The 25,682-nt window shown below is 42.8% G+C and overlaps 2 protein-coding genes across 2 annotated transcripts in view; one reads left to right on the forward strand and one right to left on the reverse strand.

Annotated features, from left to right (window-relative positions):
• Positions 1-11: 11 nt before the first annotated feature.
• LOC139337658 (USP6 N-terminal-like protein) lies at positions 12-22,864 on the reverse strand. Its single transcript, XM_070972352.1, has 14 exons — positions 22,644-22,864; positions 10,130-10,203; positions 9,575-9,660; positions 9,343-9,382; positions 9,174-9,254; positions 8,693-8,800; positions 8,469-8,578; positions 7,114-7,162; positions 5,017-5,137; positions 4,557-4,651; positions 4,229-4,294; positions 3,945-4,044; positions 3,383-3,535; positions 12-3,272 (listed from the first exon to the last, which is right to left on the reverse strand). Exons 2-14 carry the CDS (start codon positions 10,193-10,195, stop codon positions 1,879-1,881), a joined length of 2,469 nt encoding a protein of 822 aa, XP_070828453.1. The 5' UTR covers positions 10,196-10,203; positions 22,644-22,864; the 3' UTR covers positions 12-1,878.
• Positions 22,591-25,682, forward strand: part of cpt1ab (carnitine palmitoyltransferase 1Ab (liver)) — a 28,725-nt gene continuing 25,633 nt past the window's right edge. The window contains exon 1 of the mRNA XM_070972357.1: positions 22,591-22,984. The gene's annotated coding sequence lies outside the window, so the exon portion shown is untranslated. The remainder of the gene's footprint in view (positions 22,985-25,682) is intronic.

Consider the following 25,682-nt stretch of genomic DNA (forward strand, 5'->3'; position numbering starts at 1 on the left):
CAACGGACAACTGCAGTTTACCTCTTTATAAAACTCAAATAAGCAGTTGCATAAATGTACACAAGCTTTGGTCTGAGCCCCAGCATCGCTGATGTCAACCAGATCCATAAAGGGAGCAGTGATGTACAATTGGTGGTCAGGTCACGTGACTAAAGATGCTCAAACAAGCCAAACGGGCTTGTGTGGAGGCCAAGAAGTTGTTGGGTTAAGATTGCAGCAGCGAGACCAAAGATCATGAACAGGCCGTGAAACATATGTTAACATCACTCCTAAAATGAAAGTAGTTTTTAGCAGGAACCTGGACCACCGTTAGAAAACAGATGAATATTTAAGAAAAACCTCTTGGTAATGACAAAGGTCAGTGCAAAAAAACATAATGTGTTTAGACACAGTACATAACATAATATATAAAACAATATAAACATGTTTGACTATCAGGTCCTTGTACATTATATTATGGCTCGACTTCCATTTCTCAAGAACTTCTGCTCTGACACCTGTCAATGGCTCTAAAACATGGCTGTGCATATGAATGAATTACACTTCGTGCACAACAGTGTAACACAGGGAACACTTGTCCAGATTACTATGTCATTGACACAACTAAAAATAGAAATCGCTATGTGCACATTCATCAATAGGAATTATAGGTAGAATTTACGTCATGGCCAGAGCTCATCCCCCCAAAAGCCTCCTTAAAGCAAATTACTGTCAATCATTGAGCCACTAGATGGAGCTACTCTTCATAAATATTGTGACATGGATTTTTACTGCAAGTCAGTCTGTGCTGATAGTATGCTGAATTCATTCAATCCCTCTGTTGAGTCTTACACTTCCACCTTATTTAACCTTGATACGTACATGTATATAAACATGAAACAATATATTATTGCTGTGAAATCAAGTGACAGATAGATATAACACTGAAACTATTCCTTTGAAACTGACAGCATCCTAATGAATCGATTCAAACATTTAAAAAAAGCAGCAAGTACCCACAGAGTACCACTGCTACCTGCCTGGGGGGAAAAATGACCTGGCTGGGCTTCATGTGAATGAAACTAGCATCAGCATTTACACCAGTGACATATTGGTCCCTGTCTTTTCCTTGTTGCTGGTGCTTAGAACTTCTTTTTAAAGTCTGTATGCAAACTGCTTTGGTTGGTTTAGCAGTCCTTTGTTATCTATTACTGACCTAAAGATGCAGTTAACAAACAATGTTATATTAACACTTACTCATTACATTTTGACACACTGTAAAGACGTGAGAGCCTGCTCACAGTTGACCATAAATGCAGTTTGAATGTATAGGCTTTGGGTGCTTTAGCAAAGATGACCTTACTGCGCAGCCTCAGAAGCCCTTGGATTACAGTTGCTGCCCTCAGTACACTGCGATCAGGTTAAGACACTTTGTTGGAACAAACTGGAGATGCAGCAATGGTGAAACATGCAGCTGGTATTGGATCACCTTATTTCTATGTCAATTTCTCATTACCATTCAATAGAACCAAATCTGGTCTGACACACCAACAAGAGCAGGCGAGTTAATACACTCAGTTTTTGTGCAGCAAACAGTAACTCAGACAGCAGTTTCAAATACGAATTTGACACTTAGAAAAGATAACTGCCCTCGCAAAAAGGTGCAAGTATCACAGAAATCTGTACATATCAGTGAAAAAGAAAAGTCCTTTCTCTCTCTCTTTCACACACGCACACACACATCCACACACACACACACACACACACACACACACACACATAAAACCCTTCAACACACCGAGTAGCTACTGGCCTTTCACCTCTTCGATGGCTTTGAAAACTAATCAAGCATTAACAGAGAGTCTGAATCGTGATCAGTAACACTTGAATGCTACTTCTTCAAAAGGTCACTGATTTGGGCAGCTGCTGTCCACCTGGAGGCATCCTGCAAAAGTCTGGGCTGGATCGGACCAACGGCACCCCTACTGCCGACTGTCCTGAGGGCCTGGAGTGGCCTGGGGGAGACCCGGTGTACAACAGTGGTGCTGGGAAAGCAGAGTGGTCCCTGGGGCCCCTAGAGAACGGCTTAGAGAAACCGGGCGAGGTGGCTCTGTGTGTGTCAGAACAGCTGGCAGCACTGCACTGGAAGGGAGTGAGCCTGTCAGCAAAACTAGGTGGAGGAGGAGGGATGATGGAGTCCTTCACCCAGCTGTCCTCTCCTTCGTATTCAGGCTCCTGAGGCAAGCTGGGGAGAGCGGACAGCGAGGGAGGAACAGGAGAAGGTGAAGGAGGGATGAACACAGGAGGTGGAGGCAGAGGGTAGAGAGCAGGGTCATAGTCTCTGCCAATGGTATGTGGAGGCTTGCCGTGCATGCTGGGACCTTCTTCAGGCGTAGAGCCCAGCAGCCTCTCCAGGTAGCGGTCGTCTTCGTCAGCCTCAGAAAGGTTGTCATACTGGGATGTGTTGGAGGGCCGTCGGTCTCCCGCGGTCCCCGGGACGTAGAGAGAGACTGGGAACTTGGTTGGCTTTGAAGGAGGCAGTCTGGGAGAGCAGGAGGAGGATGTGGTGAAGGCGTGGGGAGGGGATGGCTTTGAGGGAGGTGGTTTTTTCTGTGTGAGGTCGAGAGATGTGGGTGGTTTTAGGCATGATTTTGGAGATGGTTTCATTTGAGTGACCAGTGGTGAAGCTGAGCGGGGGGAAGGGGAGCGGCGGTGGATCTCTGGGCCAGCCCCCAGGCAGGGCGATTCGCTATCCACAAGACTTTGGTCATTCTGTTCAGTGTAAAAGAAAGGTGGAGGTGGCAGATCAGGAAGGTCCATAATCTCATTCTCAGCCTGCAGGGTAAGAGCATCCAAAGCAGGGGGCTCATAGGGTGGAGGCCAATCCACAGGGGTCTCCGGACGTCTACACTGGCTCTCCTGTCTTCCCCCTTCTTCGGGCTGGCTAACATCTGGAAGAGACTCCTTCACCTCTCTGTCCAACCCAGCACAGGGTTTGTCTACTTTAGGAGGTAATGGAGGTGCTCTACATGGTCTTAAAGGAGTAGGAGTTCCTGGTGTGTGGACTACAACTGGGTCAGGTGAAAGCGAAGGAGGTGTTCTCGAGTCCTGGGGCTCTGCAGGAGAAGGGGTCTGGTGTAGAGAGATGCTGTCTGTTTGAGGGGGGTCTGTTTTGGGTTGGCTTTGGGGCTGCAGATTTATTTTGACCTCCGGAGGAGAGTCCGGCTGCAGGGGCCGGAGGAGAACTGGTCTCTCTTGCCCGAGAGGTTTCTTTGGCAGCTCCTCTGATTTGGCTGAAAAAGGAAATGGAGGATATAGAATTCATTGACAAAGGAAAAAAATGTAGGATGCATCAGACAAAGAGGTGAATGTAGCTTCAAAGAATACAAGAACAAATCTTCACCTGGAGGAGGTTGATCCAGCTTTTTACTGCGAAGCTCAGACATAGCAGCCTGTAACTGTTCAACCACCACATCATCAGGCAGGAGGAAAGAAACAGCCAGCTGCTCCTGGAGAAACTCCCTCAGGTCCTCTAGCTGGAGCTTCAGCAGGCGCTCTGTTGGCACACGCACAACACATACACAAAACAATTAACTCATAGAATTGGGTATGCAAATCTATGAGGATACACGGTCTGGTGAACCATGAATAGAAATTACATTGTTAAAGACAGTACTTCAACACAGGCCCAACTTTAAGACACCGAGTAAGGAAGAGGCCCATCAAAAGACTTGTTTTGCAAGAATTCAACCAATGCCCTCAGGCTATGCTCATGCAAGCATCCAATGAAAAGTCAGCTTTCGATTGTTCTCCACAGCAACCAGCCACTCGCGTTATGTAAGCCATCCAGTTAGGAGGCAGATGAGCGAGATACAGCGTGCGATGTAATCCACACGGTAACACTCACTGGTACAGCAACAGCAGCTTTGGTTGGATCAGGGCACGAAGCTGATACTCATACTCACTCTTGTGTAACTTGAAGGTTGTATAAGCCATGGCATTTAGCAGCTTCTCTCCCTCCAATATGTAGATGTCCCATAAACGCAGGGTGAGGGTGAACGGGGTCTGTTATGTAAGACAAACGGCAGCAGAAAGTCAGGCTGATTAAAAAATAATAAAACAGGCCAAGATGTGGTTCTGTGTTCGAAAATGAAAGCCCAGTGATATTCTGATCAATGACACAACATATCTGGGACTAGTGGATAGAGATGGAGCATGTTCATGTTCTGTTGGAGAACTAAATACTCACTCTGTCAATGAAGCACTGCAAAAACCATTTGGTGGTATAAATCCCTGTTGTCATCTGCTCCTTGTCCTGTGGGGCAAGAATTCATGAGAAATAGTCTCTATGAGAAAACACTCCTCATTATCTGCTCTCAATAATAAATTGCTCTTTCCTAATAGTTCTGACTCTTGGACTTGCAGTAACTTTGTGAACGTGCGAGCTTTGGCAGCGTAAATTAATCAAATGATGAGGAGTGACCGTGAACAAATTGGCTGCAGCCCTTCTAAGCAATAAATTAGCTCCATGTCTCTTTCATGGAAAGGATCAGCCACACAGATGTACTCTAACTTACCAGGTGTTTCTTCAGCTTTGGCAGCATTTTGGAGAGGATCAGCTCGTGGTGGTTTTGGAAACGCTGCAGCTTGGGAAATCCCGGGATGAAGAACCCTGTCACGGTGAAAAAAAAAAAAGAAATCAGAAGGCCATAAATGGTGTGTGGTAATGCTGGTGGTTATTATATTTATGAGTAAAAAAGTATTTCCCCTCTTAAAGGACTTGATCCAGAGAAAACATGACAAGGTCTGTGTTGACATGACAAGGTAAGCTCTTCAAGCTTAAGGTGTTACTCATTAATAAAAGGCCATTTGCAATAAAGACTTCACTGTGCACTTACAATTTCATGTACATCTTCAAAAATATGTGTAAACACAGCACTGAGCTCCTAATGAGAACCCTTGTGACATTTGATATGTTGAAACATTAATCAGGCCGAGTATTTTTTCTATCTGTCTCCATTTCTTCCCGCCTCTCACCGTGCATGGCATGCCTGCTGTTGGTTAAGAGCTGGGACAGAGCCCAGAAGGCATCTTCCTCATTCAGGTACATGAGCAAGATGGCAGCGATCTGACTCATCCCCTGGCAGTAGCTCACCTCCTAGGGGAACATAGGAGAAGACACGTTCAATTAAAGAGAATGGGCAAATGAGAGGAATTATTCATAATTTAATAGCACACACACAGGCGGTGGGGGGGCAGAGCACCTGAATGTCTGATGTGGTCTGAAGGCAGACTGAGGATGTGTGTGGTTATACTGCACATGAGGAGCTGCAGACCGTCTGTACATGCAGCTACAATATTGTAAACACTTTCAGCAAAGGTTGTTCAAATATTTACTGGAGCCAAACACACAGCGCATTCTCAGTCATGCCATGTCTTCAACTTGAATTACCGCCAATTTGACTCCATGATGATTCAATGATTTACACTGAACACATCGCCCCTGGCAAGCACAGATACACAAAACCTGACACACTTGGTATTTGTCCATATTAAGGCTGATTTATTGCGCAGCTAGAAATGGACATTCCAATGTATCCTTTCAAGGAAATACAGTAAATATAATTTGGGTTGCACCGAGGTTAAAGTACACATTCTCCACATTCTTCTCTACCATCACATAGGCAAAAGGACAAACACCCCCCCCCCCCCCTCACTCTCTCCTATTGACCCAGTTTCTTCTGAGCAGTGTGTGAGAAGAGGGGAAAAAGGAAAAAGGGAACAGCACATGCCCATTTCCTCTGGCTTCAACACCTCGAACACGCAGGAACTGACTACAGAGCCCAATCAGAAAAACAGACTTGGGCTGTGTTTGTGTGTGTGTGGAGGTGTAATGTACTGGACATGACTTTGGATGGCAACGTTTCTATCTCTACCATATGTGCTTATACAAGAATGAATACATACTGACTAATCTACATGCATCTGCTGAAACATAGGCTACAAACACACACGTACTGTATTTTAGTAAATGTGCATTGACACAGAATCCCTACTTGGTGGTAAAACCCATATTTCCAGCAGCTGAGACAAACTACGGCTTATAGCTGAGAAACTACAAAGGGACTTTAAAGAATATGGCAGGAATCACCATTATGTGTGACATATACAACACATTATACATTTGATTCCAACACAGTCAGGACGCTTACATAAAACTTGATAATCCTTTTTGACATAAACTCCATTGAAAACAGTACAAAGACAATATATTTAATGTTTGACCTCATCAGCTTCATTGATTTTTGTAAATATCTGCTTATTCTGAATTTGATGCAGTAACACGTTTTAAACAAGTTGGTTCAGGAGCAGCTAAAGACTGGGAAAGATTTGGAACGCTCCAAAAACACCCGTTTGGCACATTCCACAGGTAAACAGCTTGATTGGTAACAGCTGATAGTACCATGACTGGGCCTGAAAGGGGCATCCTGGAGAGGCTCAGTCATTCACAAGCAAGGATGGAGCGAGGTTCACCACTTTGTGAACACATGATTGTATAAAGGATATTACTACACGGACTCAGGAACACTTTGTGAAGCCGTTGTCAGTAAACATAGTTTGTTTGCATTCTGTTTTCATTTACATTTTACGCAGCACCCTAACTTTTTTTAAATTTGGGCTGTAAAGCAAAGATTTAAGATTATAAATGAACGTTAATCAAAACAATGAGCTGTCATGAGAAACGAGTACTGGTCAAAGTGGCTCCTTTGCACTGTTTCCTTGGCTGTTAAACGACATATCGTGTCAAAGGGGAACTTGGTGTAACGGTGTGAGCACTGAGTAAGGCTGTGGTCTGACTGTTACACTGTGTTGCTGTGCATTTAGTCAGAGCCACACTCATAAATAAAAGAACTCATCCAAGGCTCTAAAGAGGGACGAAAACAGATGGGTTTTAAGTGCTTGGCCTGTTCGTTGCTGCATGAAGCGAACTTGATGGACTCGCAGTTGTTGCGCCACTGATGTGCCGCTTGTGCTGCGCAGCCAGTGTACACAAGACTCCTCCATATTATGCAACACACGCACTTAGGTATGCACACATCTATATATACATACACAGACACAAAAAAAACTTACAGTGTTGTAGACAGAGTATGCTGCTAATACGTGGAAAAGTGCCTGTTGCCTAGAGAGGGAACAGAGAAAACACAAGTAAAAACGAGGATGTGGTTTCATAGCAACAATCAAGCAAGCTGAGACAGTATGTTGGACTACACTGGAGTGTATTCAATGAAAAATTCCCCAAGCTCACAAGTAATGATTTCTCAACCACCTCGTCCTTAATTTGAGTTCATCAATCAGCAGACAAACTGAAAAAAGCTGCAAACATTTTCTGGGGAGGCTGACAAACCCTGGCAGGGTAAGGTAAAATATAAAGACACAAGATTTTCATTATCTCTTCCAAAGCATGCAGCTTTGGATGTGGTGGGTGCTGCGTGGCTGATTACACGCGGACACTCAACTGTTTGCAGCTATTTGTGTGTGCGCGTGTATGTGTGTGGGTGAAAGTGTATGCGAGCGGAGCAGGGGCAGTAACAAACATAATGTAGACGAGGGAGGATGTCTCCCCTCCAGGTCTCTGTAGTAAATACATGTAGACAGTGACAGAGACAGGAAAGGAACTTTAAATAGCTGTCAGTGTTTCGGTGCGAGTGGGACAGCTGCTCACTTGCAGGGAAGGAGTGGGCAGCCGAGCAGGATGGAGCGGTGTTTGAATCGAGAGGGAAGTACGATACAAAGAGCAAGAGGCGAGCACTCAGTCACACTCTCAGACAGTTTAACTGACAAGGACGTACCAGTGGCTCTCACATTGCCGTTCAACAACACGCATGTTCTGAAGCTCGTGTTTCATTTTTCTTTTTGTACGTGTCAGAATCATATTGACGTGTTGTCTCAGATGTACACTTGATGTCAGTGCATATTTCTGTATGAATGCCATTTCCTGTAGGGCTTTGTGCACTTACAGGAAGGCTAATAAAACACAGAGAGGAGGAAACCACCTTTATGGTTTTGTGTGTGTGTGTGTGGGGGGGCTGCCTCAAGGTCTAAGCCAGAGGTCACACCCTGTATGAGAGTCAGCAAGGGCAAACCGGAGCATGTGAGGTGCCAAAGAAAACCAAAACAAGACCTGAGGACATTTGTGTGACAAAAAAGGTTTGAAGACATTTGTTATGAAAGCTACTTAAACTGTGCTCTTAATTTACAGGCCAGAGGAGTGTTGACATGATCCATCAGCAGCGTGTTTGCTTAGATAAACATTCAGGATAGGTACACATCACTCAGAGCTTCCAATGTGGCTCCTCTGTGTGTCAAAGCTGTAACAGCTTAAAGAAAGGAATGAAGAAATCATCACTGCATCAGGAGCATTCACAGATGAATCGAAATAAAAACTGTTCCACGCAGCTTTCTGCTGACTGACGCTAACAACTCACTTGACTCCAAAGCGGTCCATGAACATGATGTGGTTCCTGAAGGTTCTGTTGACGTCTAAGTCAATCTGTTTGATCTCTGTGGAGAAGCTTCGAGCCTGCTGCTTCATTTTCTGGAGCATAGCAGAAGGATAAGTGTGTTACAAAAACCACAAACCGGTCAGAATTGTCCCTTTCACAGGATCCACACATTTTGAATGAAGTGACGTCACCTTGAAGATTCATACCTCATATTTCCCCTGGTTATCTTGCTTGACTTTCTCTATGTCCAAAAGCAAGGCCCATGCCTGGCCTCGCAGCTGCAGAGGGATGCCTTTGTACACACGCTTCACCAGCTGAAAGGCATGCAACAGACATATGAACAGACATGAATAGAGACTCTCTAAACATAAAGAGACAGTCTTCACCACAACAACCAGAGGAAAAGAGAGTCACATCTAAAGGCATAAATGCTTTAAAGGACACAGTCTTATTGACTCTCTTGAATGACAAGGACTTATCACATGCACTTATGTATTTGCTTTGATAGTCTAGACCGGGGGGGGGGGGGGGTGAGGGAATGAGCTGAGGTTAAAAAGAGGAATGGAAAACCGATTATTAACAGAAAAGGAAACACTACATCACATAGTTGAGTAGAAAAATAGGGAAGCGAGGGCTAAATCAAGACAGCATGTTGGTGTGTGAGCGCTTCACTGCCAAGTTACACACCTTTTCACTGTTCTTGTACTTATCCCAGTTCTTCACCATCTTCAGCCATTTCTCCACTCGCTCTATCTCCTGCTGCTTTTGCTGGGGAGAGGAAAGACGGACATGCATGTGGTCCACTGCCAATGTGAAAGTACGTAAATGTAACACATGTAAGGCCAAAACCTGATACCTTCTCTTCAAGCGCACTGGGTGTTGGCAGCTCTTTCTCACTGGAGCAGAAATGAGGAAATATACGACAATGTATTAGAAATAGCGACATGGAGGGGATCGTGAATATGTTTAGCTCTGATGTGAGACACCATCATAATGTGAGAAAGATGAAAGGAAGTGGGGTAGAAACAGACATCTAGAATTCAAACCACTACAAGGAAGATGTCAGAGCTTTAAGTCATGCAACTTACTGCAGGAAGCCGAAGCGGTCAGTGACCTTATAGATGCTATAGTCAGCATCCTCCCATGGGTCAATTCTGACACCCTCCTGCCTGCCCTGAAACACCAACACACCACAAAGCCTGTTTAGAAACATCTGCACGCAAAATGAGTCATTAAAACTACATGAAACAAACCTTTCCTATGTTGCTTGTCCTCTATATGTCACGTGGTTGTCTCACTAGAAAGTGTTTTAGCCCTCATTTGTGAACCAGACATGCAGCGTTCACAGTTGCTGTGTCATTAATCGATCCTTCTGAGTAATTGCACTTTCACTGTCAGTTGGGTTACAAATCTATTCTGAGTTCACACATGCTGGCGCCACTCAGGGCCTCTCTAAACAAGAAAGACCATCGGCCCTGCTTTGACGCTTCAAATACACCTTGACTGCCTTTCTTTGAGGGAGTCTTATTTCTTTTTTAGGTGATGTCATTTGGCAGTGTTTGAAATCAGTCCCACAGAAAAGCTGGTTGGTGCCTGAGTATTGTCAGTGGTAGATGACAGTATTGCTGCCAACACACACTTACCTTGTCATATTTAGTGATGATTTCAGCGCGTTCCTCTGCTATCAATGTGTCTATGTCCTTCTTCATGTCCAAATCTGGAAGGAAGCAGACAAAAATGTCTACCATCAGAAGTGGTACAGAGCATGTCAATGTGAAGTTTGGTGATTTAATGCTGATGGTGTGGTGTGCAATATGGAGAGGTGACCACACAAATTTAGGCTATTCCTCAGCATAAAATGATACATTTCGTTTTAATGTCATACAAAACAGCGCAACATTTTTGACTCACCTGCAAGGCTGTATAAATAGTTCAGAAAAAACAAACAGCTGAAGTTTTGAAGCAAGAGATTCGGCTGCACTAATATTATTAGTATTACACTATTTGTGGAAATAGATTGTAGTGGGGGCAGCATAGGATTGTGTCTGACTCGTGCGGTCCAATTTCAAATAACTAACTTTAACTAAAAGTCAAACTTTACTGAAAAAAGATTATTATAATCTCCAAAATTCACAAAATGTTTTCATCCAAAGAAGTTCTCCTTCAGTCCATATTTGTTGGCGTTTAACCTTTCAAAAACAACATTTCACTGAGGGCAAAAGACTGTTTGCTCTCCCGCTTGCTGCACAAAAAGGGGGGCACGTACCTGTATTAACAGGGTGGTCTATTAACTAAAAAGTCTAAAGGTGTGATTATTATTTAATCACTACTTTATGCCGTTGTTGAATCAGCCTGCTGCCGACATGCATTTATTCTGAGGAAACTGATGAGTTATATTCATTGAGGGAAGTTAATTTAGTTTGGAAAACCTCAACAGAAGCTTTGAATGTTGCTGTTGTTGAATGTCTTGCCTGTGCAGGGCGGATAGAGTCTGACTGGACCTACAGATGGTCCTGTGAACACTCATTTGTTGAGAAGGGTTCAATTATGTCTACCATGATACCCGGGGGTATTTGTAGGCCATAGAACAGGAATCATTTGAGGTGGTGAAACCATAGTCAACTTAAATATTTAGATGAAGACCACACACATGCTGTTGCTCCTTTTCATACATCTCTCCATCAAATGAAGTTAATACTACTGACTTGTTTTCTTACTTATTACCAAATCCCCCAAAGGAACAGTTTCATATCTGAAACAACAATAATAATAATAAAAATATGAATTTGACACAACAACCGTCAATGCCTGGATTATGCTATTGCTGTGTACCATATCATGGGTTGATAAGGATTGCATCATGTTTTGTGTCTTTAAAAATTAGCTTTGCATGTAGCATGCTGGAGACTATAAGGAAGCAGAGTGTGAAGACGCAAACCACAGGGGCATCGGCAACTTCCTGTTCATGTGCCTTGAACTTCAGAGGACACAACAGTTGATGCCATGTCCACAGTTTCACAGTGCGAAGCTATTATTACAGTACACTGAACAATACCTGGCTATTTTTACAAATAATATTGACAACATTCAAAAGTGCATTTTGCATATCGCTGGGGATTGTACTTGATACTCTACACACACAAGCTGCTGTTGTGATGTTAGACCTGATTAATGCTCTGCTGTGACTGTAGGCTCAGACGGATTTATTACTCTGATCACTGGAAGAAGTGCATAAGAAGCATGTATATTTCGATCTGTGTGTCATTCCACGCATATTTAATGGTTTGTCCCATGCAGACAAAGTAGACCAGGAGGTCACAGAAGGCATGACACAGAGTGACAGTCATGGGACTTTGTGCCTCTATGAGTGTGTGCACATGTATGTAGTTATGTGTGTCTCTCCCTGTGTGCTCACAGGTATGCTGGTGCTAACTCACAATACTCAAAAAGCAAGAAAGTGACAGACTGGTCTGAGCCAGTAAGGAAAGATAACTGCATCCAGAGCTGTTGGCGAAACCAGAACTCCAGTGCCCCTGGAGCCTCACCCCCTCCCTTTCTCTCACAGTATAACCCCTGCCTGACCCTGGTCTGCCCCTCTAAGCCTGCCTCTAGCCTCCCCTGGCCTGATGTGTTCTGGCAGTGGGCTCAGCTGTTAAGCAGTTGTCAGGGCTGAATAATCGCCCAACAGAGAACAGCTTCACCACTCTTTGCCAGGTCGGCATCTCACCGTGATGCTTGGATATGAAGAATGTGCCAGTTATGCCCATCAGCCACGGTGGATGAAAGGAGATAAAAGAAACAGATATAAAACCCAGACCAGTGGGACCCTTTGAAAGCACCACAGGCATTTAAGTGTCAGGATTAAGGATCTGCTACTATCTGGTGTTTATTTTCAGGAACAAGTTAGACAAGAAGGCCTTTGCTGTGTTGCAACCTTAAATGCTGTCATGAGACAAATACGCAAGCTGAGAAAATGAAAATGAAAGTCTTTGAAAAGACAAGAAAGGGAATAGAGGTATTTAAGTACTTCTGTGGCGGAGATGTAAATGGTTTAGAAATGTGGGGTGAGGTACAGCATTTCAAACAAAATTAGTTTTTGACCAAACCCTGTGCACCGAAGGACACTTTCGCTGACAGTATTTGTAACAAGCCGAGGCCTCAGGCAGTACGTCTGGCTTGACTTGCAGCAACAGGTGTCAAAGCACCTGCCACCTCACACAAAGACCCCTTAACTCTTCCCTCGAGACCCTGACGCCCTGTGCTGACGAGGACATGTTTTGTCTGAAGCAATGTGACATTTTCCCAGCATAATTTACAGTTTGGTGGCAGAGCAGCAGGCACAGCACACTGACAGATAAGTAAAGTGGGAAGGTTGAAGGGCACCGAGTTTCAAGACATGTGCTTACGTCTGTTCAAAAATCACGTTTGTTTTGGTTCAGATGAGCTCTTTCCATTAATTTCCACACACAACATTTACACAATGGGCAATCTGTGAGCAGTTTATGCAGCTTCACATGGTGTTAAAGTTTAAAGTGCATTTAAAGTATACACAAACCTAAACTGGACAGGGGTTTAAACACATGGTTAATTTTGTCTCTGCCTCACTTACAATTATCATTTAGGATGTACGTATTAATGAGTATTTCTTTTTCATCAGGAACCAAGTCCCTCAACCACGTACTCCTGTTCTACAAATCCCCAGCATCCAGTCTTCTCCATTAAAACAACAGCTGAGTCTCTTGTCTAACAGGTGGTCAGTGAAACCAGACCACTGAACAAATGGCCTCTGCTGTTTCCTTCTTTCCTTTTTTACTATTTCCCTTTTCTCATACATCTCAGGTCAAACCATATCAGGTTTTCTGAGGTGTCAGCATATTTTTCTGAACAGCTGAGTAAGCTGTCTGCAGGGCGGTTCCATTAACATGTCTCTAACCTCGCCTAAGGTACTGTATATGATACGATCAGGGAAAAAGCCTGCCCAGCACGTTATATGCAGGCTACATTTAAAAGGCTCCAGTGTTAAGGCACAAAGAAGAAATGAACAGCAATTTTTTGTATGTTGTTGCCCTCTCCTGTGGTGGAAGTATGGTGTATAACACACAAACATGGTTGTAAGCATACATAAGTGTTTATTCATGTACATTATGTCCAAAATTATAACTTAATCAGCTGCTGACCAATTGGAGGCTGATGTATAAACAGATAATGAATGACAATACTGCAAAATGCGGTTGTAATAATATAAAATGTGTTTTCATAAGAGAATTTATATTTGTTGACTAAAACTGTACAGTAATACACACATTAAATGTCCTTATTTCTGCTTGCTTGATGTAATGAAAAAATTAGAACATGTTTATATACTGCTTATACGTACTAAATGGTGGGACATAAAGTAAAGCATTAGAGTAAAAAGGTTTTTGTTAGCAAATGGTTACTAGACAAAACCAATATTTAGGTCTGTGTTTATGCCACTGATCGTCATTATCATGAAATAACCTCTCATTTTCTTTTTCTCATTTCACAGATAAATTAAAAAGCCAAGACAAGACATGGCGTCAAATGACCAGCAAGAGCTGTGATATATACTCTAAGTAAAACATGCTAAGGCTCAGGAGCGGCCTTGAAGTTGGTTGTGGATTAAAACAGAGGTGTTTTTCTTTTGAGGTGCATGTGGGGGATTGTGAGCTGTTTTTAAATCACTGTCTACTAAGTAAATTGGTGTAAAAGGTCTGTTGTGCTTCATCTTTAGATCCCTGCTGCTTATTTCCTGTGTTGTGTCTCCGGCCTGCTGATAGTATTGTGGTGGGATCAGGAAGAAAAGGAAACCAGTGACCACCACTCCTTCAACAACAGGTTCAATGAGAACTGCAAAGAGTGCGACAGCAAAATCCTCCAACCAAGGAAAACCCTTTTACCAACAAAGCCTCAAATTATCCAGACTTTGTTTCTGTAGTCAGCAGGAAAGACATGAGTAACACCACGAGGTGGTCAGTTCACATTAACACCACTGGTATTTTGGTTGTGAATCACCAACAAAGCTGAGGCCGTCCTCAAATGGCACTCTGTCAAAAGCATTACATCTTGCTGCTAGTTCAAAGAAATTTACTCAGAACTGTACTTTTCAAGTGGTGACTGGAAAGGTGGCCAGTTGTGGTGGGGATCGGGGTGTCAAAGGGATGGAAGCCGGAGGAGAAAAGTGAGTAAGCAGCGGAGAAGGTCACAGAATGGGAGAAAAATCACGCAAACACAGTGAAACATCACACCTGGAGGAGCTGGGAGTGACGTGCTGAGATACAACAGGACACACTGACACATTCGAATCAATTTTTAAACATGTTTAAAATGTGGGCAGAATGAGGCAGAGGTGGTCTGAAAGTGGTGGGTGGGGGTGTTTACACAGTGGGCTAAACTTTCAGATCGCTAAAGACACTGAATATGCAGTGAAAAAACAGTAAACTCTGATTACCTGGTTGCTTTACAGGATACAAGGCTTTACGCCTGGGTGACATCATTTCCTGTTATGACATAGCGCTCTAAATCGAGCTTGCCTATATAGGTTCTCAGTGCACTGTTGTAACCACAAACAGCCTCCTAAGCATTCTGAATCACATCCAGCTAATAACATGGTTTTAAACGATACGCAGCAGTCAAAACTTCCTTCGCAGACTTAACACCAAAATTTCCTATCTCTAAATGTCTTCCGTCTTTGTGTTCAGCCCGGGTTTAACCCACGTGTCCATGTGTCACAGAGAAAGCCATACATAATCACACTTTCATGAGTCATAATTTATTAGGACAAGTCATTTCATTACAGAGACTTACAGGGAGTAAAGCTGTTAGTCTGCATGGAAACCCAAAAGGCCATTTATTCCTGTCTTCAAGCTCCTTAAGATAAATGAGCCTTTTTCTAACTAAATTAGAAAAATACTATATTTATAAGCAGTTAACTCATTATCATCAGTTTACTGAAAATCTTTGGGCTATGGACAAACATTTGAGGACATCATCTTGGGCTTTGAGAAACACTGATAAACATGTTTCACCATTTTTGGACATTTCACAAACCAAACAATTAACGGATTAATCAAGAAAATATCTGACAGAATAATGGATGATGAAAATATTTGTTACACTGAAATTTACATGTTATGCTATATTTGTTTACCCAATTTTACTGGGATGATAAAGCACAAGTCCTATTTTACATTTACTTGTACTTTATCCACAATCATCTCTCTTTTGGCTTATAATCAATCTTAATCTGAGTTGCAGTCAGATTTGCGGCAGAAGATTACACAAAAGCAAAGTCAGAATGAAATCTTGAGATTAGAAGGAGTGTGGCAGCAGTCAAATAACTGTAGGAGCCTGGAAACTCTGAGTGCAGCGAGCTACACAGGACTGATGATAGGTTAGGTAAGGGGTATGTATTTACAGTATGTGTGCATCAGTGGGCAAGCAACCCTGAACTGAAACTTTTAAATGAAACTACATCAGGGTGTGGACAGTTTACCAAAAGAACAAAGGAGAGATAGAGGTTAGACTGAAGTTACTGAGTTACAGACTTCCTTCCACCCGACTTGCAGATGTTGCATTGAAACCCCAAGGAACAGATTCATCAAATTCTCACTGCAATTTTTTCAGCATCTCCTTCACGGCTGGCACTCAAACCCTCTTCCAGACTGCTGATAGCGTGACGAAGGAGAGGAACACAGATGCTTAGCTCTCTTTACCACTGAATGATTAGTCAATGCTGCGTGGTCAGCCAAAGGATGCTCTGGCTCTGAGATCAGACAAGCTTGGGCCATGCACTCACACAACCTGGTTAACCTCGCAGAGCATACTCCCATACAGTGCCTCTCCTATCATGCATCTGTGTCATTTATTATCAGCATGTATTATGAACAATCATCTGTCCTGCACATGCTTAGATTACCCCAGGGTCTGAAATTACCACCCACCAAGTACAATACGCATGTCAGAAAATAACATCTTTTTGGTTGATTCATAAATGGACCAACCAGCCAACAGACCAACCTTATCACATGCCCCTCAATTGTGTGGTTGAATCCTTCCAGTATACCCAAATCCCAAATGTGATAGCACAGTGTTACAGTAAAGTTAAGATATCACAACACACATTAAATTGACTTCTTTGCAACCATGGCTGTTTTGTACACTGCACTCATTACAAATACAATCTATAGCAATGAACTTCAAAGAACGTCTTGTAATGCACGCTGCGCTGTTATCCCTGTTGTTACATTAGCTTAATGCCTCAGGCTCATGGTGATTGTGGAGAACAAGCGTATCATTCCAGTACAGAAAAGGAAGGAGGCTAACAAGCGACCACATGGCTCCAATTTCCACATGAAGAAGTCTGCAGTCCCAGATGGCTTCAGAGCTCCAGTTTTTAATGGGTGTCAGACACACAGTGTGTGCATGTATGCATGCATGTCCAAAAGAAGCAGAAAATAGTTCAGAGAGAGAAGCTGGATCATTGTAGGTGGTGTTTACTCTTTACTCTTTCAGCCCGGGCGAGGTAGCTGCGAGGACTGAATCAGAGATTTTTTATTTGAGTGACACATTTCTTGGTGCACAACTGTATCAAGGATAAAGTAGCTCCTGGTCCAAGTTCACATATTCCTGTACTGACTGCAGTCAAACTCACCCCTCAGAGGCTAAGAATATCACAAAGTCACCGAACAGGAAATCCTCACAGGCTGGTATGAGATGTTCAACAGCCGCCTCTTTCTTTACAGGGAGGTATGGACTCCAGATGGAGCTTCAGAGACACAGCAGAGCTGCGCAAACTTAATAAGTTAACTGTAGGCTCAAGGCGCGCGTATAAGCCAGTATGAGTGGTGTATAAAATGATTAGTCAATGGTATACGAAACATGTTCTACTGCTAGGTTTTATCTTGTCTGCTGTAATGATCAATCGCTATATACGCAACACTACACCCAGAGACTCCAATACCTTCACCCTCAAGACATATAGCAAGGGCGCAAATGTACAGATGCAAAAACCCCAAGATACCAAATGTGTTTTGCAGGTGTTGTGGTGCATGGACAATGGCCAATTGTTTACCCTTTCCCCAGTAGTTCCCCTTAGAACTTATATATAGTTGCTATTCACTCACAGCAAAGCATGGCAAATAGTGTATTAATTAAATCTATTCCTGACTGGCTTTAAGTGACCGCTGAGACCACAAAAACAAGGCAATCAACTTAAGAACAGTGAGAAGAGTGATCTTACATTAGGCCAATGAGAAAAAACTGCTGGTAAACCTTGATGACCAGCCACAGAGTCCCCTCAACAAGAGATTCCTTGTCCTTGCTGTCTGAGCCTCTCTTTCCTCCGTTCCCTCTGATTCTTTTGTATGGCTGTAGTGTTTGTGTTTTTGCATAGAAAATAGCAGCGACACAGAGACTGTGTGACCCAGGGGCAAAACATCCAGAGCACAGGGGCTGGGGAAAAGCACAAGGCTCAGAATAGCTTGTTGTTCCCAAGGGGCTTTTCTGTCCTGCTCCGCTCTGTATTACCACTGTCACTCTGCCTTATCGGTTTTTCCAAAGTTGAGCACACAGAACAAAGATTCACGACCAACACTCACCCATCCCAACCCACTGTACCTAACCTTTTCCCCATCTTAACAGAGGAAATAGCATGCTGGAGTCTGAGGAAGGGGGCTCTCTATTACCCTGCATCTGACCCTGCCTGGGAACTGCCTCTGCCCTTGCTGCTATCTCCCCGCTACCTGGGGTGGGGGCTGAGGGGGCTGGAGTAGCAGGCCAGCCAGCCAGCCAGCCAACCAGCCCTTGTTTCCCAGAGTGGCAGCACTTTTTCGAGGGGTGGTATGAGGAGGACAGGAATGTCAAGGGAACAGTATTCATAAACACAAAACCACAGGACCCTGCTGAGAAAGCCACATTCTCATAAATGGATCCTCTTCCTAGCTAGGATGGGGTCATAACACTAGCAGTGAAGCCAGAGGAGAGCTCTCACCCAGAATATAAGGCAATAGTGCTATTACTTCATAAAAGCTTTTTAAACTTATATTTGAATATGATGTTGAACAATCAATAATGCATGGTTAAAAAATGCGCAAGGGAAATACACAAAGTTTAAGGAAGTTATGCAACGTCTTATTGACTGTCGTGCTATTTTTAATTCCATCTTGTACCTAACCATTTTCTAAAATATCATTAAAAACTCCACACATCTTTCTGCAATACAAACCTCCTTCACTGTGCCTGATGATCAATAAGCTCACGAGAACATGACATCTGATGCGCACTGTTTGTGTACTGCTATAGACCCTGCACCACAACACAGCAAGCACTTGTTTTTACAAGGCCAAACTAATTTAATAATTCAACAAGGTCAGCACATACAAGCGTGTAACCCATTGAGTAAGGCCCAACCGGGACTCAAGACAGCTGCTCTCGAGTCAAAGGCGAAGCAGAAATTATGCTATGCTTCAATGATGCACACCCCACCGGTGATTTGGCTATCATAGTCTTCATGTTCAAATTTTGTTTGCAAGCACAGAAACACTGGATTAAGGTACATAAGAGGGGAGCGGCTTTGCACTGGAGAGAAACTGTAATTCCATCATGTTTGTAACAACAGAGAGAGGTGAAGTATTTGGAGCAAAAACATATCTGAAGCAGCATCTAAAAAAGACACAAACTGGAGACAATCATAGCGGGGAAATTCCAAGACAGCCCAATTTAGCCTTTATACAAATGCCAAAAGACAAACAAGTATTTGGGCTATTATCCCAAAGAGCTATCACTCATCTCCTCAGTAGTGGAGCTATTTTCAGCCTGAGTGACAGTCTACAATCTCAACACAAGTGTGACCTCAATTACACTACCAACAGACAGTGTGGGGAATAGGTTTGGCTAATTTATAGACAAACTCAGTTCATGCACATTTCACTCTGGTTTCTGGCAGAGCCCAAATGTTACAGACCAACACATGAATGTGCAGGATTGTTATCACTTTGTGTGGCAAGTAGGGCTGCGACTCCTGATTATTTTCACTGTCTATTAATTTGTCACTTAATTAATTAACTGATTACTATTTCACCAGTGAAATGTAAAGAAAAAGTGATCACAGTTCCCCAGATACCAAGGTGGTGTCTTCAAATTGCTTGTTTTGTCTCACCAACAGTTCAAACACAAAGGGACTAAAACTACAATGACGTAAAAAAGAGCAACAATTTGGCATTTCTTTTTTTTAAATTACTTAAATCTTCTGTTGACTAATTGATTATGTGTTTAATCACTTCAGCACCCGTAGGAACTGTGAACAACTACAAGAACAAAGGCCTCGATATACTCTGTACATCTTGCGTATGAGTATGCTAGAAATATATATGCAAATAGTGACGATCATCATCGTGGCAGTGGGATAGATATTACTGTAGGTCAGAAACATCATGAGACTTGTCATGGGTTCAAATCTGCCTTTCTGTGTGGACTGCGCATGCAGTGTCCGTGAGTGTTTCCTCCCACAGTCCAAACCACATGCAGGTCTGTTGAACTGGAAACTTCAAACAGCACGTAGGTGTGACTGTGAGTGTGACCATGTTCCTGTAACAGACTGACGACCTGTTCAGGGTTCACACCTGCCAATTGCCTAGTGTGTCCTGACATAGGCTCAGGACCTTGTCACCCTGACCATAATAAGTTGGAATATGGACACTGGGTATATTTCCAAGACATCTCAAAAGACAACACTGAAACTCTGAACAGACATTTCATGAGTCACACAGCAGGGTTAAAGCCTCTCTGTCTTCTTTATGTTGGACAAAATGCTTCACTATCTGGTGCGTTTTATGACACTGGTGCATTTGTAGGCCTTTGACATCTATCATAATGCCGCCATTCAGCCCAACAAAAAGGCTATTGATGCCTCTTGACTGAAATAATATTAGCACAAAAGAATACAATGAAGGTTGCAGAGTGAAGAGAGTCATAAGAGAGAACCAGAGGTGGACATTAAATTTGCTGAGAATGAGACATTGAGATTTAGTGATGAGAAAACTATTAAGAGAATTCAAATTGTGTTTTTCTCAAGAGGTTTGTTAACCAAACTATACCTTAATATTTCTTTCACCGAAACATTACATCAATGCCCTTTGATGCCTCAATGTGAGATAACTTACAGTAGAAAAAAATTAAAAAGACTTAAAGCACCAAACTCTGAGACACCTAAAAAAAGGCAAATGCTGCAGACTGAGGCCCATTCATGGGAATAAAAACAAGAAAAGGGCTCACATGCTCTGCCTCACACGTGGCTCATATCCTGTTGGCATCAGAGAGGGCAGTCATATCATTGTTCAAGAGCACATTCAAGTGCCAATAAAATTTCAGTTCACACCCTTTTCTGAAAGTTAACATTTTTCTTTAATTTGGCAATGAAGAGTCCTGTATACTGGACCACTATCTTTGAAATGCCCTAGTTGTAAATGGGTATCACAATAAAACTGACAATTCGTCGACTCACTGGGAGTTGAGCTATCAACCTTTTTTTTTTTTTTTTTTACACATCTGAAAAGTTTCCTGGCTTGAATGGACATCGGAAATGAAACTATCTGACACCAGCAGGAATACAGAGCAGAGAGAGGGACACTATGACAGAAAACAAATGCTGAAGGATGGGAGAGTTAGGCTCATATGTTACTCGTCATACTGAAGTGCAGCAGTGCTGTTACCCTTGCAACGTGGGGCTTTCTCCTCAAACAAGTGTCACCACTCAATGTGACACGCACACCAAAGGCTGAACACAGCAGCAATAGAAAATACTATATTCTCCATGTCTGGCTAAGCTACAGGCCTGTGGATGAGTACACGTCCAGGTAAGCAAGAAAAAAAAAAGACCTTGTGCTATTAAAAGCTTCTAAGATGATGGTCTGTGGACAGTAGGCTTGAAATTTAATGAGATTATTAGATCCTGTGCATCCATAAGCACATGACTGCAAACATGCATGAGTGCAAAAAACACAATAACTCATTCACAAAAATACTATCTAGCTCCTGCAACTGCCCTCACATGCCTTCACACACACAATATGGTCCGCCCATTAATGACAGTGCATATTTAAAATGTGTGGAAAAGACAGGAAACAATGTGCATCTGCTACATTACATTGACAAACAAAAACACAATGGGGGGGGGGGGATAATAAAAGAATGACCACCAGACATCTGGCAGAGGATGACAGCTAAATCCTGCTGGAGATCTTTCACTCAGACTGTCTGTAACCTCCCCCACTCCATGCATGAACCAGTGAGACGCCCGGTTAACCTTCCAAAGGGGGCCACGCATGGCATGACATGACATACAGACCAGTAACTGGCCTACTTCTGGATGCTGGAGCATCTGTGGTCTGTGTAGTGGACTGTGTGGGGTAAAATCCCCAATGGCGAGAGCTATGTCTCCTTTTAGAATTAAATGCATAACTGGGTATCACGGTCATACGCACAGTTCCTGATTTTGACACTTGTCTCATACCTACCATAAGCACATTAATCAAAATGCGGAACTGGATGCCAAGCCTGAGAACAAGACTGAGAATTGACATCAGACATCTCAACCAGACAGGAAACACAGACTGCTTGTTGGAGTGGACAACCAGAAAATTAAGGACAGAAAAGCAGAAACCATCACGAGCACATTTCTCGCCATCCTTGCTCGGGGTGAAAAGCCCGTGAAGAGTGATGCAAAATCAGAAATTCCCCGAGAGAAGCGCTCATTCACGGTCCTTACCACAGAGGCTTTGTTTGGCCATTTACTCTTACATTACAACGTATCTGTTCCCAGAATAGGAACCAGCATGAATCCTCATTTCCATAAATCACGTTTAACGTTACGGGGGAGCTCAACAACTTAACGTTATCCACAGCTGTACACGCGCGACAAGCGCTTACAACCAGCAAGCACGGCTTCCTTTTATTGGTTTGTAGTGGATTAGGCAAGTTGTAAAAACACAAAAGGACCAGATAAAGAGATCTAGGCGTCACGTCTTTGGTGGCCACCCACATACTGCCGTTCCCGGCGCTAAAAACTGTAAAGTGAGTGAAAAGTAAACAGTGTGCTGGAAACGCTAACGTTGAGTACTAGCAAACGTCGTCGCTGCTTACCTTCCCTTCTTCTGCTGCGCTGCACCTACAAGTAGAAACTAAATCCACTATTCTCATTCTCTCCCTCGCCGTCCAGGGGAGCCGTCACCCAAACACTGTCACTGCGCCTACGTCTTGTCCCCGACTGTCGACGAGCTTCGCTGAAATCGATGCTGGTCAGACGGACTCAGCCCCCAGCCCAGCTCCACATGTCGCGAGCTGGCTGCAGCTGCTGACGGACTGACCCAGTGACAGTAAGACGCACGCGCACGAGCAGCGGCGGGAGGCGCGCCTCTGACCGACCGAAAGTTTGAACACAACATGATTTCGTGTTTGATGTGCAGGAACTGACTTTCAAGACGGTAAGCTGCCATATTTACCGTGATATTTTTTAAGCAAACACTTCGATACAAACAATGAAGGAATTCCGCTTCTTCCGTGTTTTTAACGGATGTTTTAAGCTGCGGTTTTGCTGGATGATAGAAATCTCTCAACCGTCATGAAGCCATGCTAGCTTAGGTGACTGCTGCGTAGCTACAGCGGTTAAGGAAACTGTAGCGAGCTTGTTGCAGCTTGATGCATTCATTGTATTTAGGTATTTAGTTAACATCTGACGAGTTTTTAAGGTTCAAAATAAATATTTAGAAGCAAAGTAACCGGATGAAAAAACTGTGTGAGAAAAATGTTTATCTTGCGCCCTCTGTTGGATTAAACACTAGACACACAGGTGATACTGGGATGTTGCTGCATGTTTTATCTAGTAGTTTACCTGGATCAGTTTGACCTGTAGAGTCTTAAAGTGAAGTAAGGTTTACTTATGACCTTCTCCACGAGTCAAGACTTCAATGTAGACGCAGATATATGACTTGTTCATTTGAGTGGCGGGTTCAAACCCATTTGGCTGACACTAGACCTTTTTCGGACTCGATAGAAGTGAACCTATTTGGCATTTCACAAGGGAAAAAAACGAGAGAAAAGTCAGAAACCGGTAATTATCATTTTGTGTAACTGACATATATGTTGTTGTTTTTTAAAATCCCATTAATCATCTTGTGATTCTTCATGTTTATTTCTGGGCTCAGTTCAATATCTAATCTGATTCTGTTGTGAAAATCACAGCAAGGTCACACACTTTCAGGTACAGAGGTGAAAAACATAAAGGAGCATCTTTGGGGCGCAGGGGAGTACAAATGTCATTTATCTTCTGTTCGTCTGAAGTGGTCTTAAATAGAATCTGAAAATGTGTTTTCAAGTACAAATGACTACTTGAAAATCATTAAATTGAAAAAGGCTGTAAAAACCACTTGGCAGTTGAGCATTTATTGTAACTACAGAAATGTATTAGAGCTCCTCTGGTCACTTGATAAATTTAACAGTGCACCGCCACACAGATGTGGCCTCATGCTGGGTCGAATTTTGGGTAACTGACATCATTTTGTTTTCGGCGGCATGTTGAGGATCCTGCTGGTGTTTCCTCAGGTAAATATTGTTTACACTATTTCTTTGTCATGTAATGTTAGGATAGTACTTATGCCTAAACTCTCTTACAGTACACTCTGTTTTACATTTGTCTTTACAGGCAGATTTGTGAGAAGTGACCAACCGAGTCCAGTGAAGTAGGAAGCACTTGTTGTGAAGAGTGATTAGGTGTTGACATGTGCATGTGAGTATGTAATATACAGTCCAGTAACTATCAGGATATGAGGGGTGCAAATTATGATATGAAATAAGAGACAATCTGAAACATTAGTCAAATTAAAAATTATTTCTGGTAAAAAGACAACTAACAAACCCACTAAAGTAAGGACTGTCCTTCTCCACTGTCCTTGTGTGTTATTCTGACTACACACAAGTTTTGTCAGGCCAGTGATGGTGTAATCGTACAGCAATCTACCTGGAATAGCCTTTATCATGTCATCATAACTGAAGAAATCGTGTAAAATAACTTTCTTATGTAGTTGAAAAACTGCTCAGTACCCAAATTATCAGCAGCTAATTTGAGGACTGTACTGTGTCCATGTTTCAGACTAACTTGGATTTACACTTTCACTTGAAAAGCTTTTGCTTGTCACACAGTTGTAGTATTTATGCTTTAAAATGTTTATCAAAGGTGCAGATTATCTGTTTGATACCCTTTCAAAATGCTGTAGAGAATATTGTGTAACGTATTGCGGTCTGTCAACACAACAATAAAGTTTGACTGTGAAACAGAAATGTCTTGCTTACAGTCATTATTTATTCTCTGTTGTAAAGGATTAAAACATGGCTGATTTGGTGTCACTTATAAGCCAAATTCATAGCAATATTACAGTAAAAGGACAATTGCTAAAGGCTGAAATAGCTCATTGTATATCAGGCTACAAACCTGCATGTCTGGCGTATGTCTCCTTGTTGCAGTTAACTGTAGGGATGTGCTGGCCTGTATGCAAGAAACAGAGGTTACACCAGCTTCGTCCCAAATGCGTAGCTATGGCAACAGCTAAACACAGCACAGTAATGACAATATATTCAATCAATTATTTAAGAAGAAACTGACTAAACAGAACATATGACTTAAAGTGTAACTTGTAACTAAGCCCATAAATACGGCCTATGACTGAATGAAAGAATCACATACTTGAATGTTTAGTGTGTGTGTGTGTGTGTGTGTGTGTGTGTGTGTGTGTGTGTGTGTGTGTGTGTGTGTGTGTGTGTGTATAGTTGGATTCACGTATGGATTTGCTGAGTTTGATGTATTCCGTCCAGTTTGATGTATTTGTGTATTCCGAGGCTGTATGAAAGGTGGAAGGTGGATTGGCACATGATCTGCAGCGGTGTGCAACAGTGCCGCCTTGTGTCTAAATGTGCATTTTGCCTTGGCTTGCTTTTTGATGCAATTTGCCTACTCTATGGTTAGGCTTTTTTCATGGAAGACATTTGACAAGTCTAAGCAGGAAAATACACAGGTGTAAATAAAAATGAATGATAGCTGAATTCCGTTTAGTTGCTTTGGTTTCAGGCTCCTGGTATTGTGCATGCTGGCTCATTGTCATACTATTATGGTTTACTGGGACTCTTGAC

The sequence above is a fragment of the Chaetodon trifascialis genome, chromosome 10 (assembly GCF_039877785.1).
Source record: "Chaetodon trifascialis isolate fChaTrf1 chromosome 10, fChaTrf1.hap1, whole genome shotgun sequence".
Taxonomy (NCBI): domain Eukaryota; kingdom Metazoa; phylum Chordata; class Actinopteri; order Chaetodontiformes; family Chaetodontidae; genus Chaetodon; species Chaetodon trifascialis.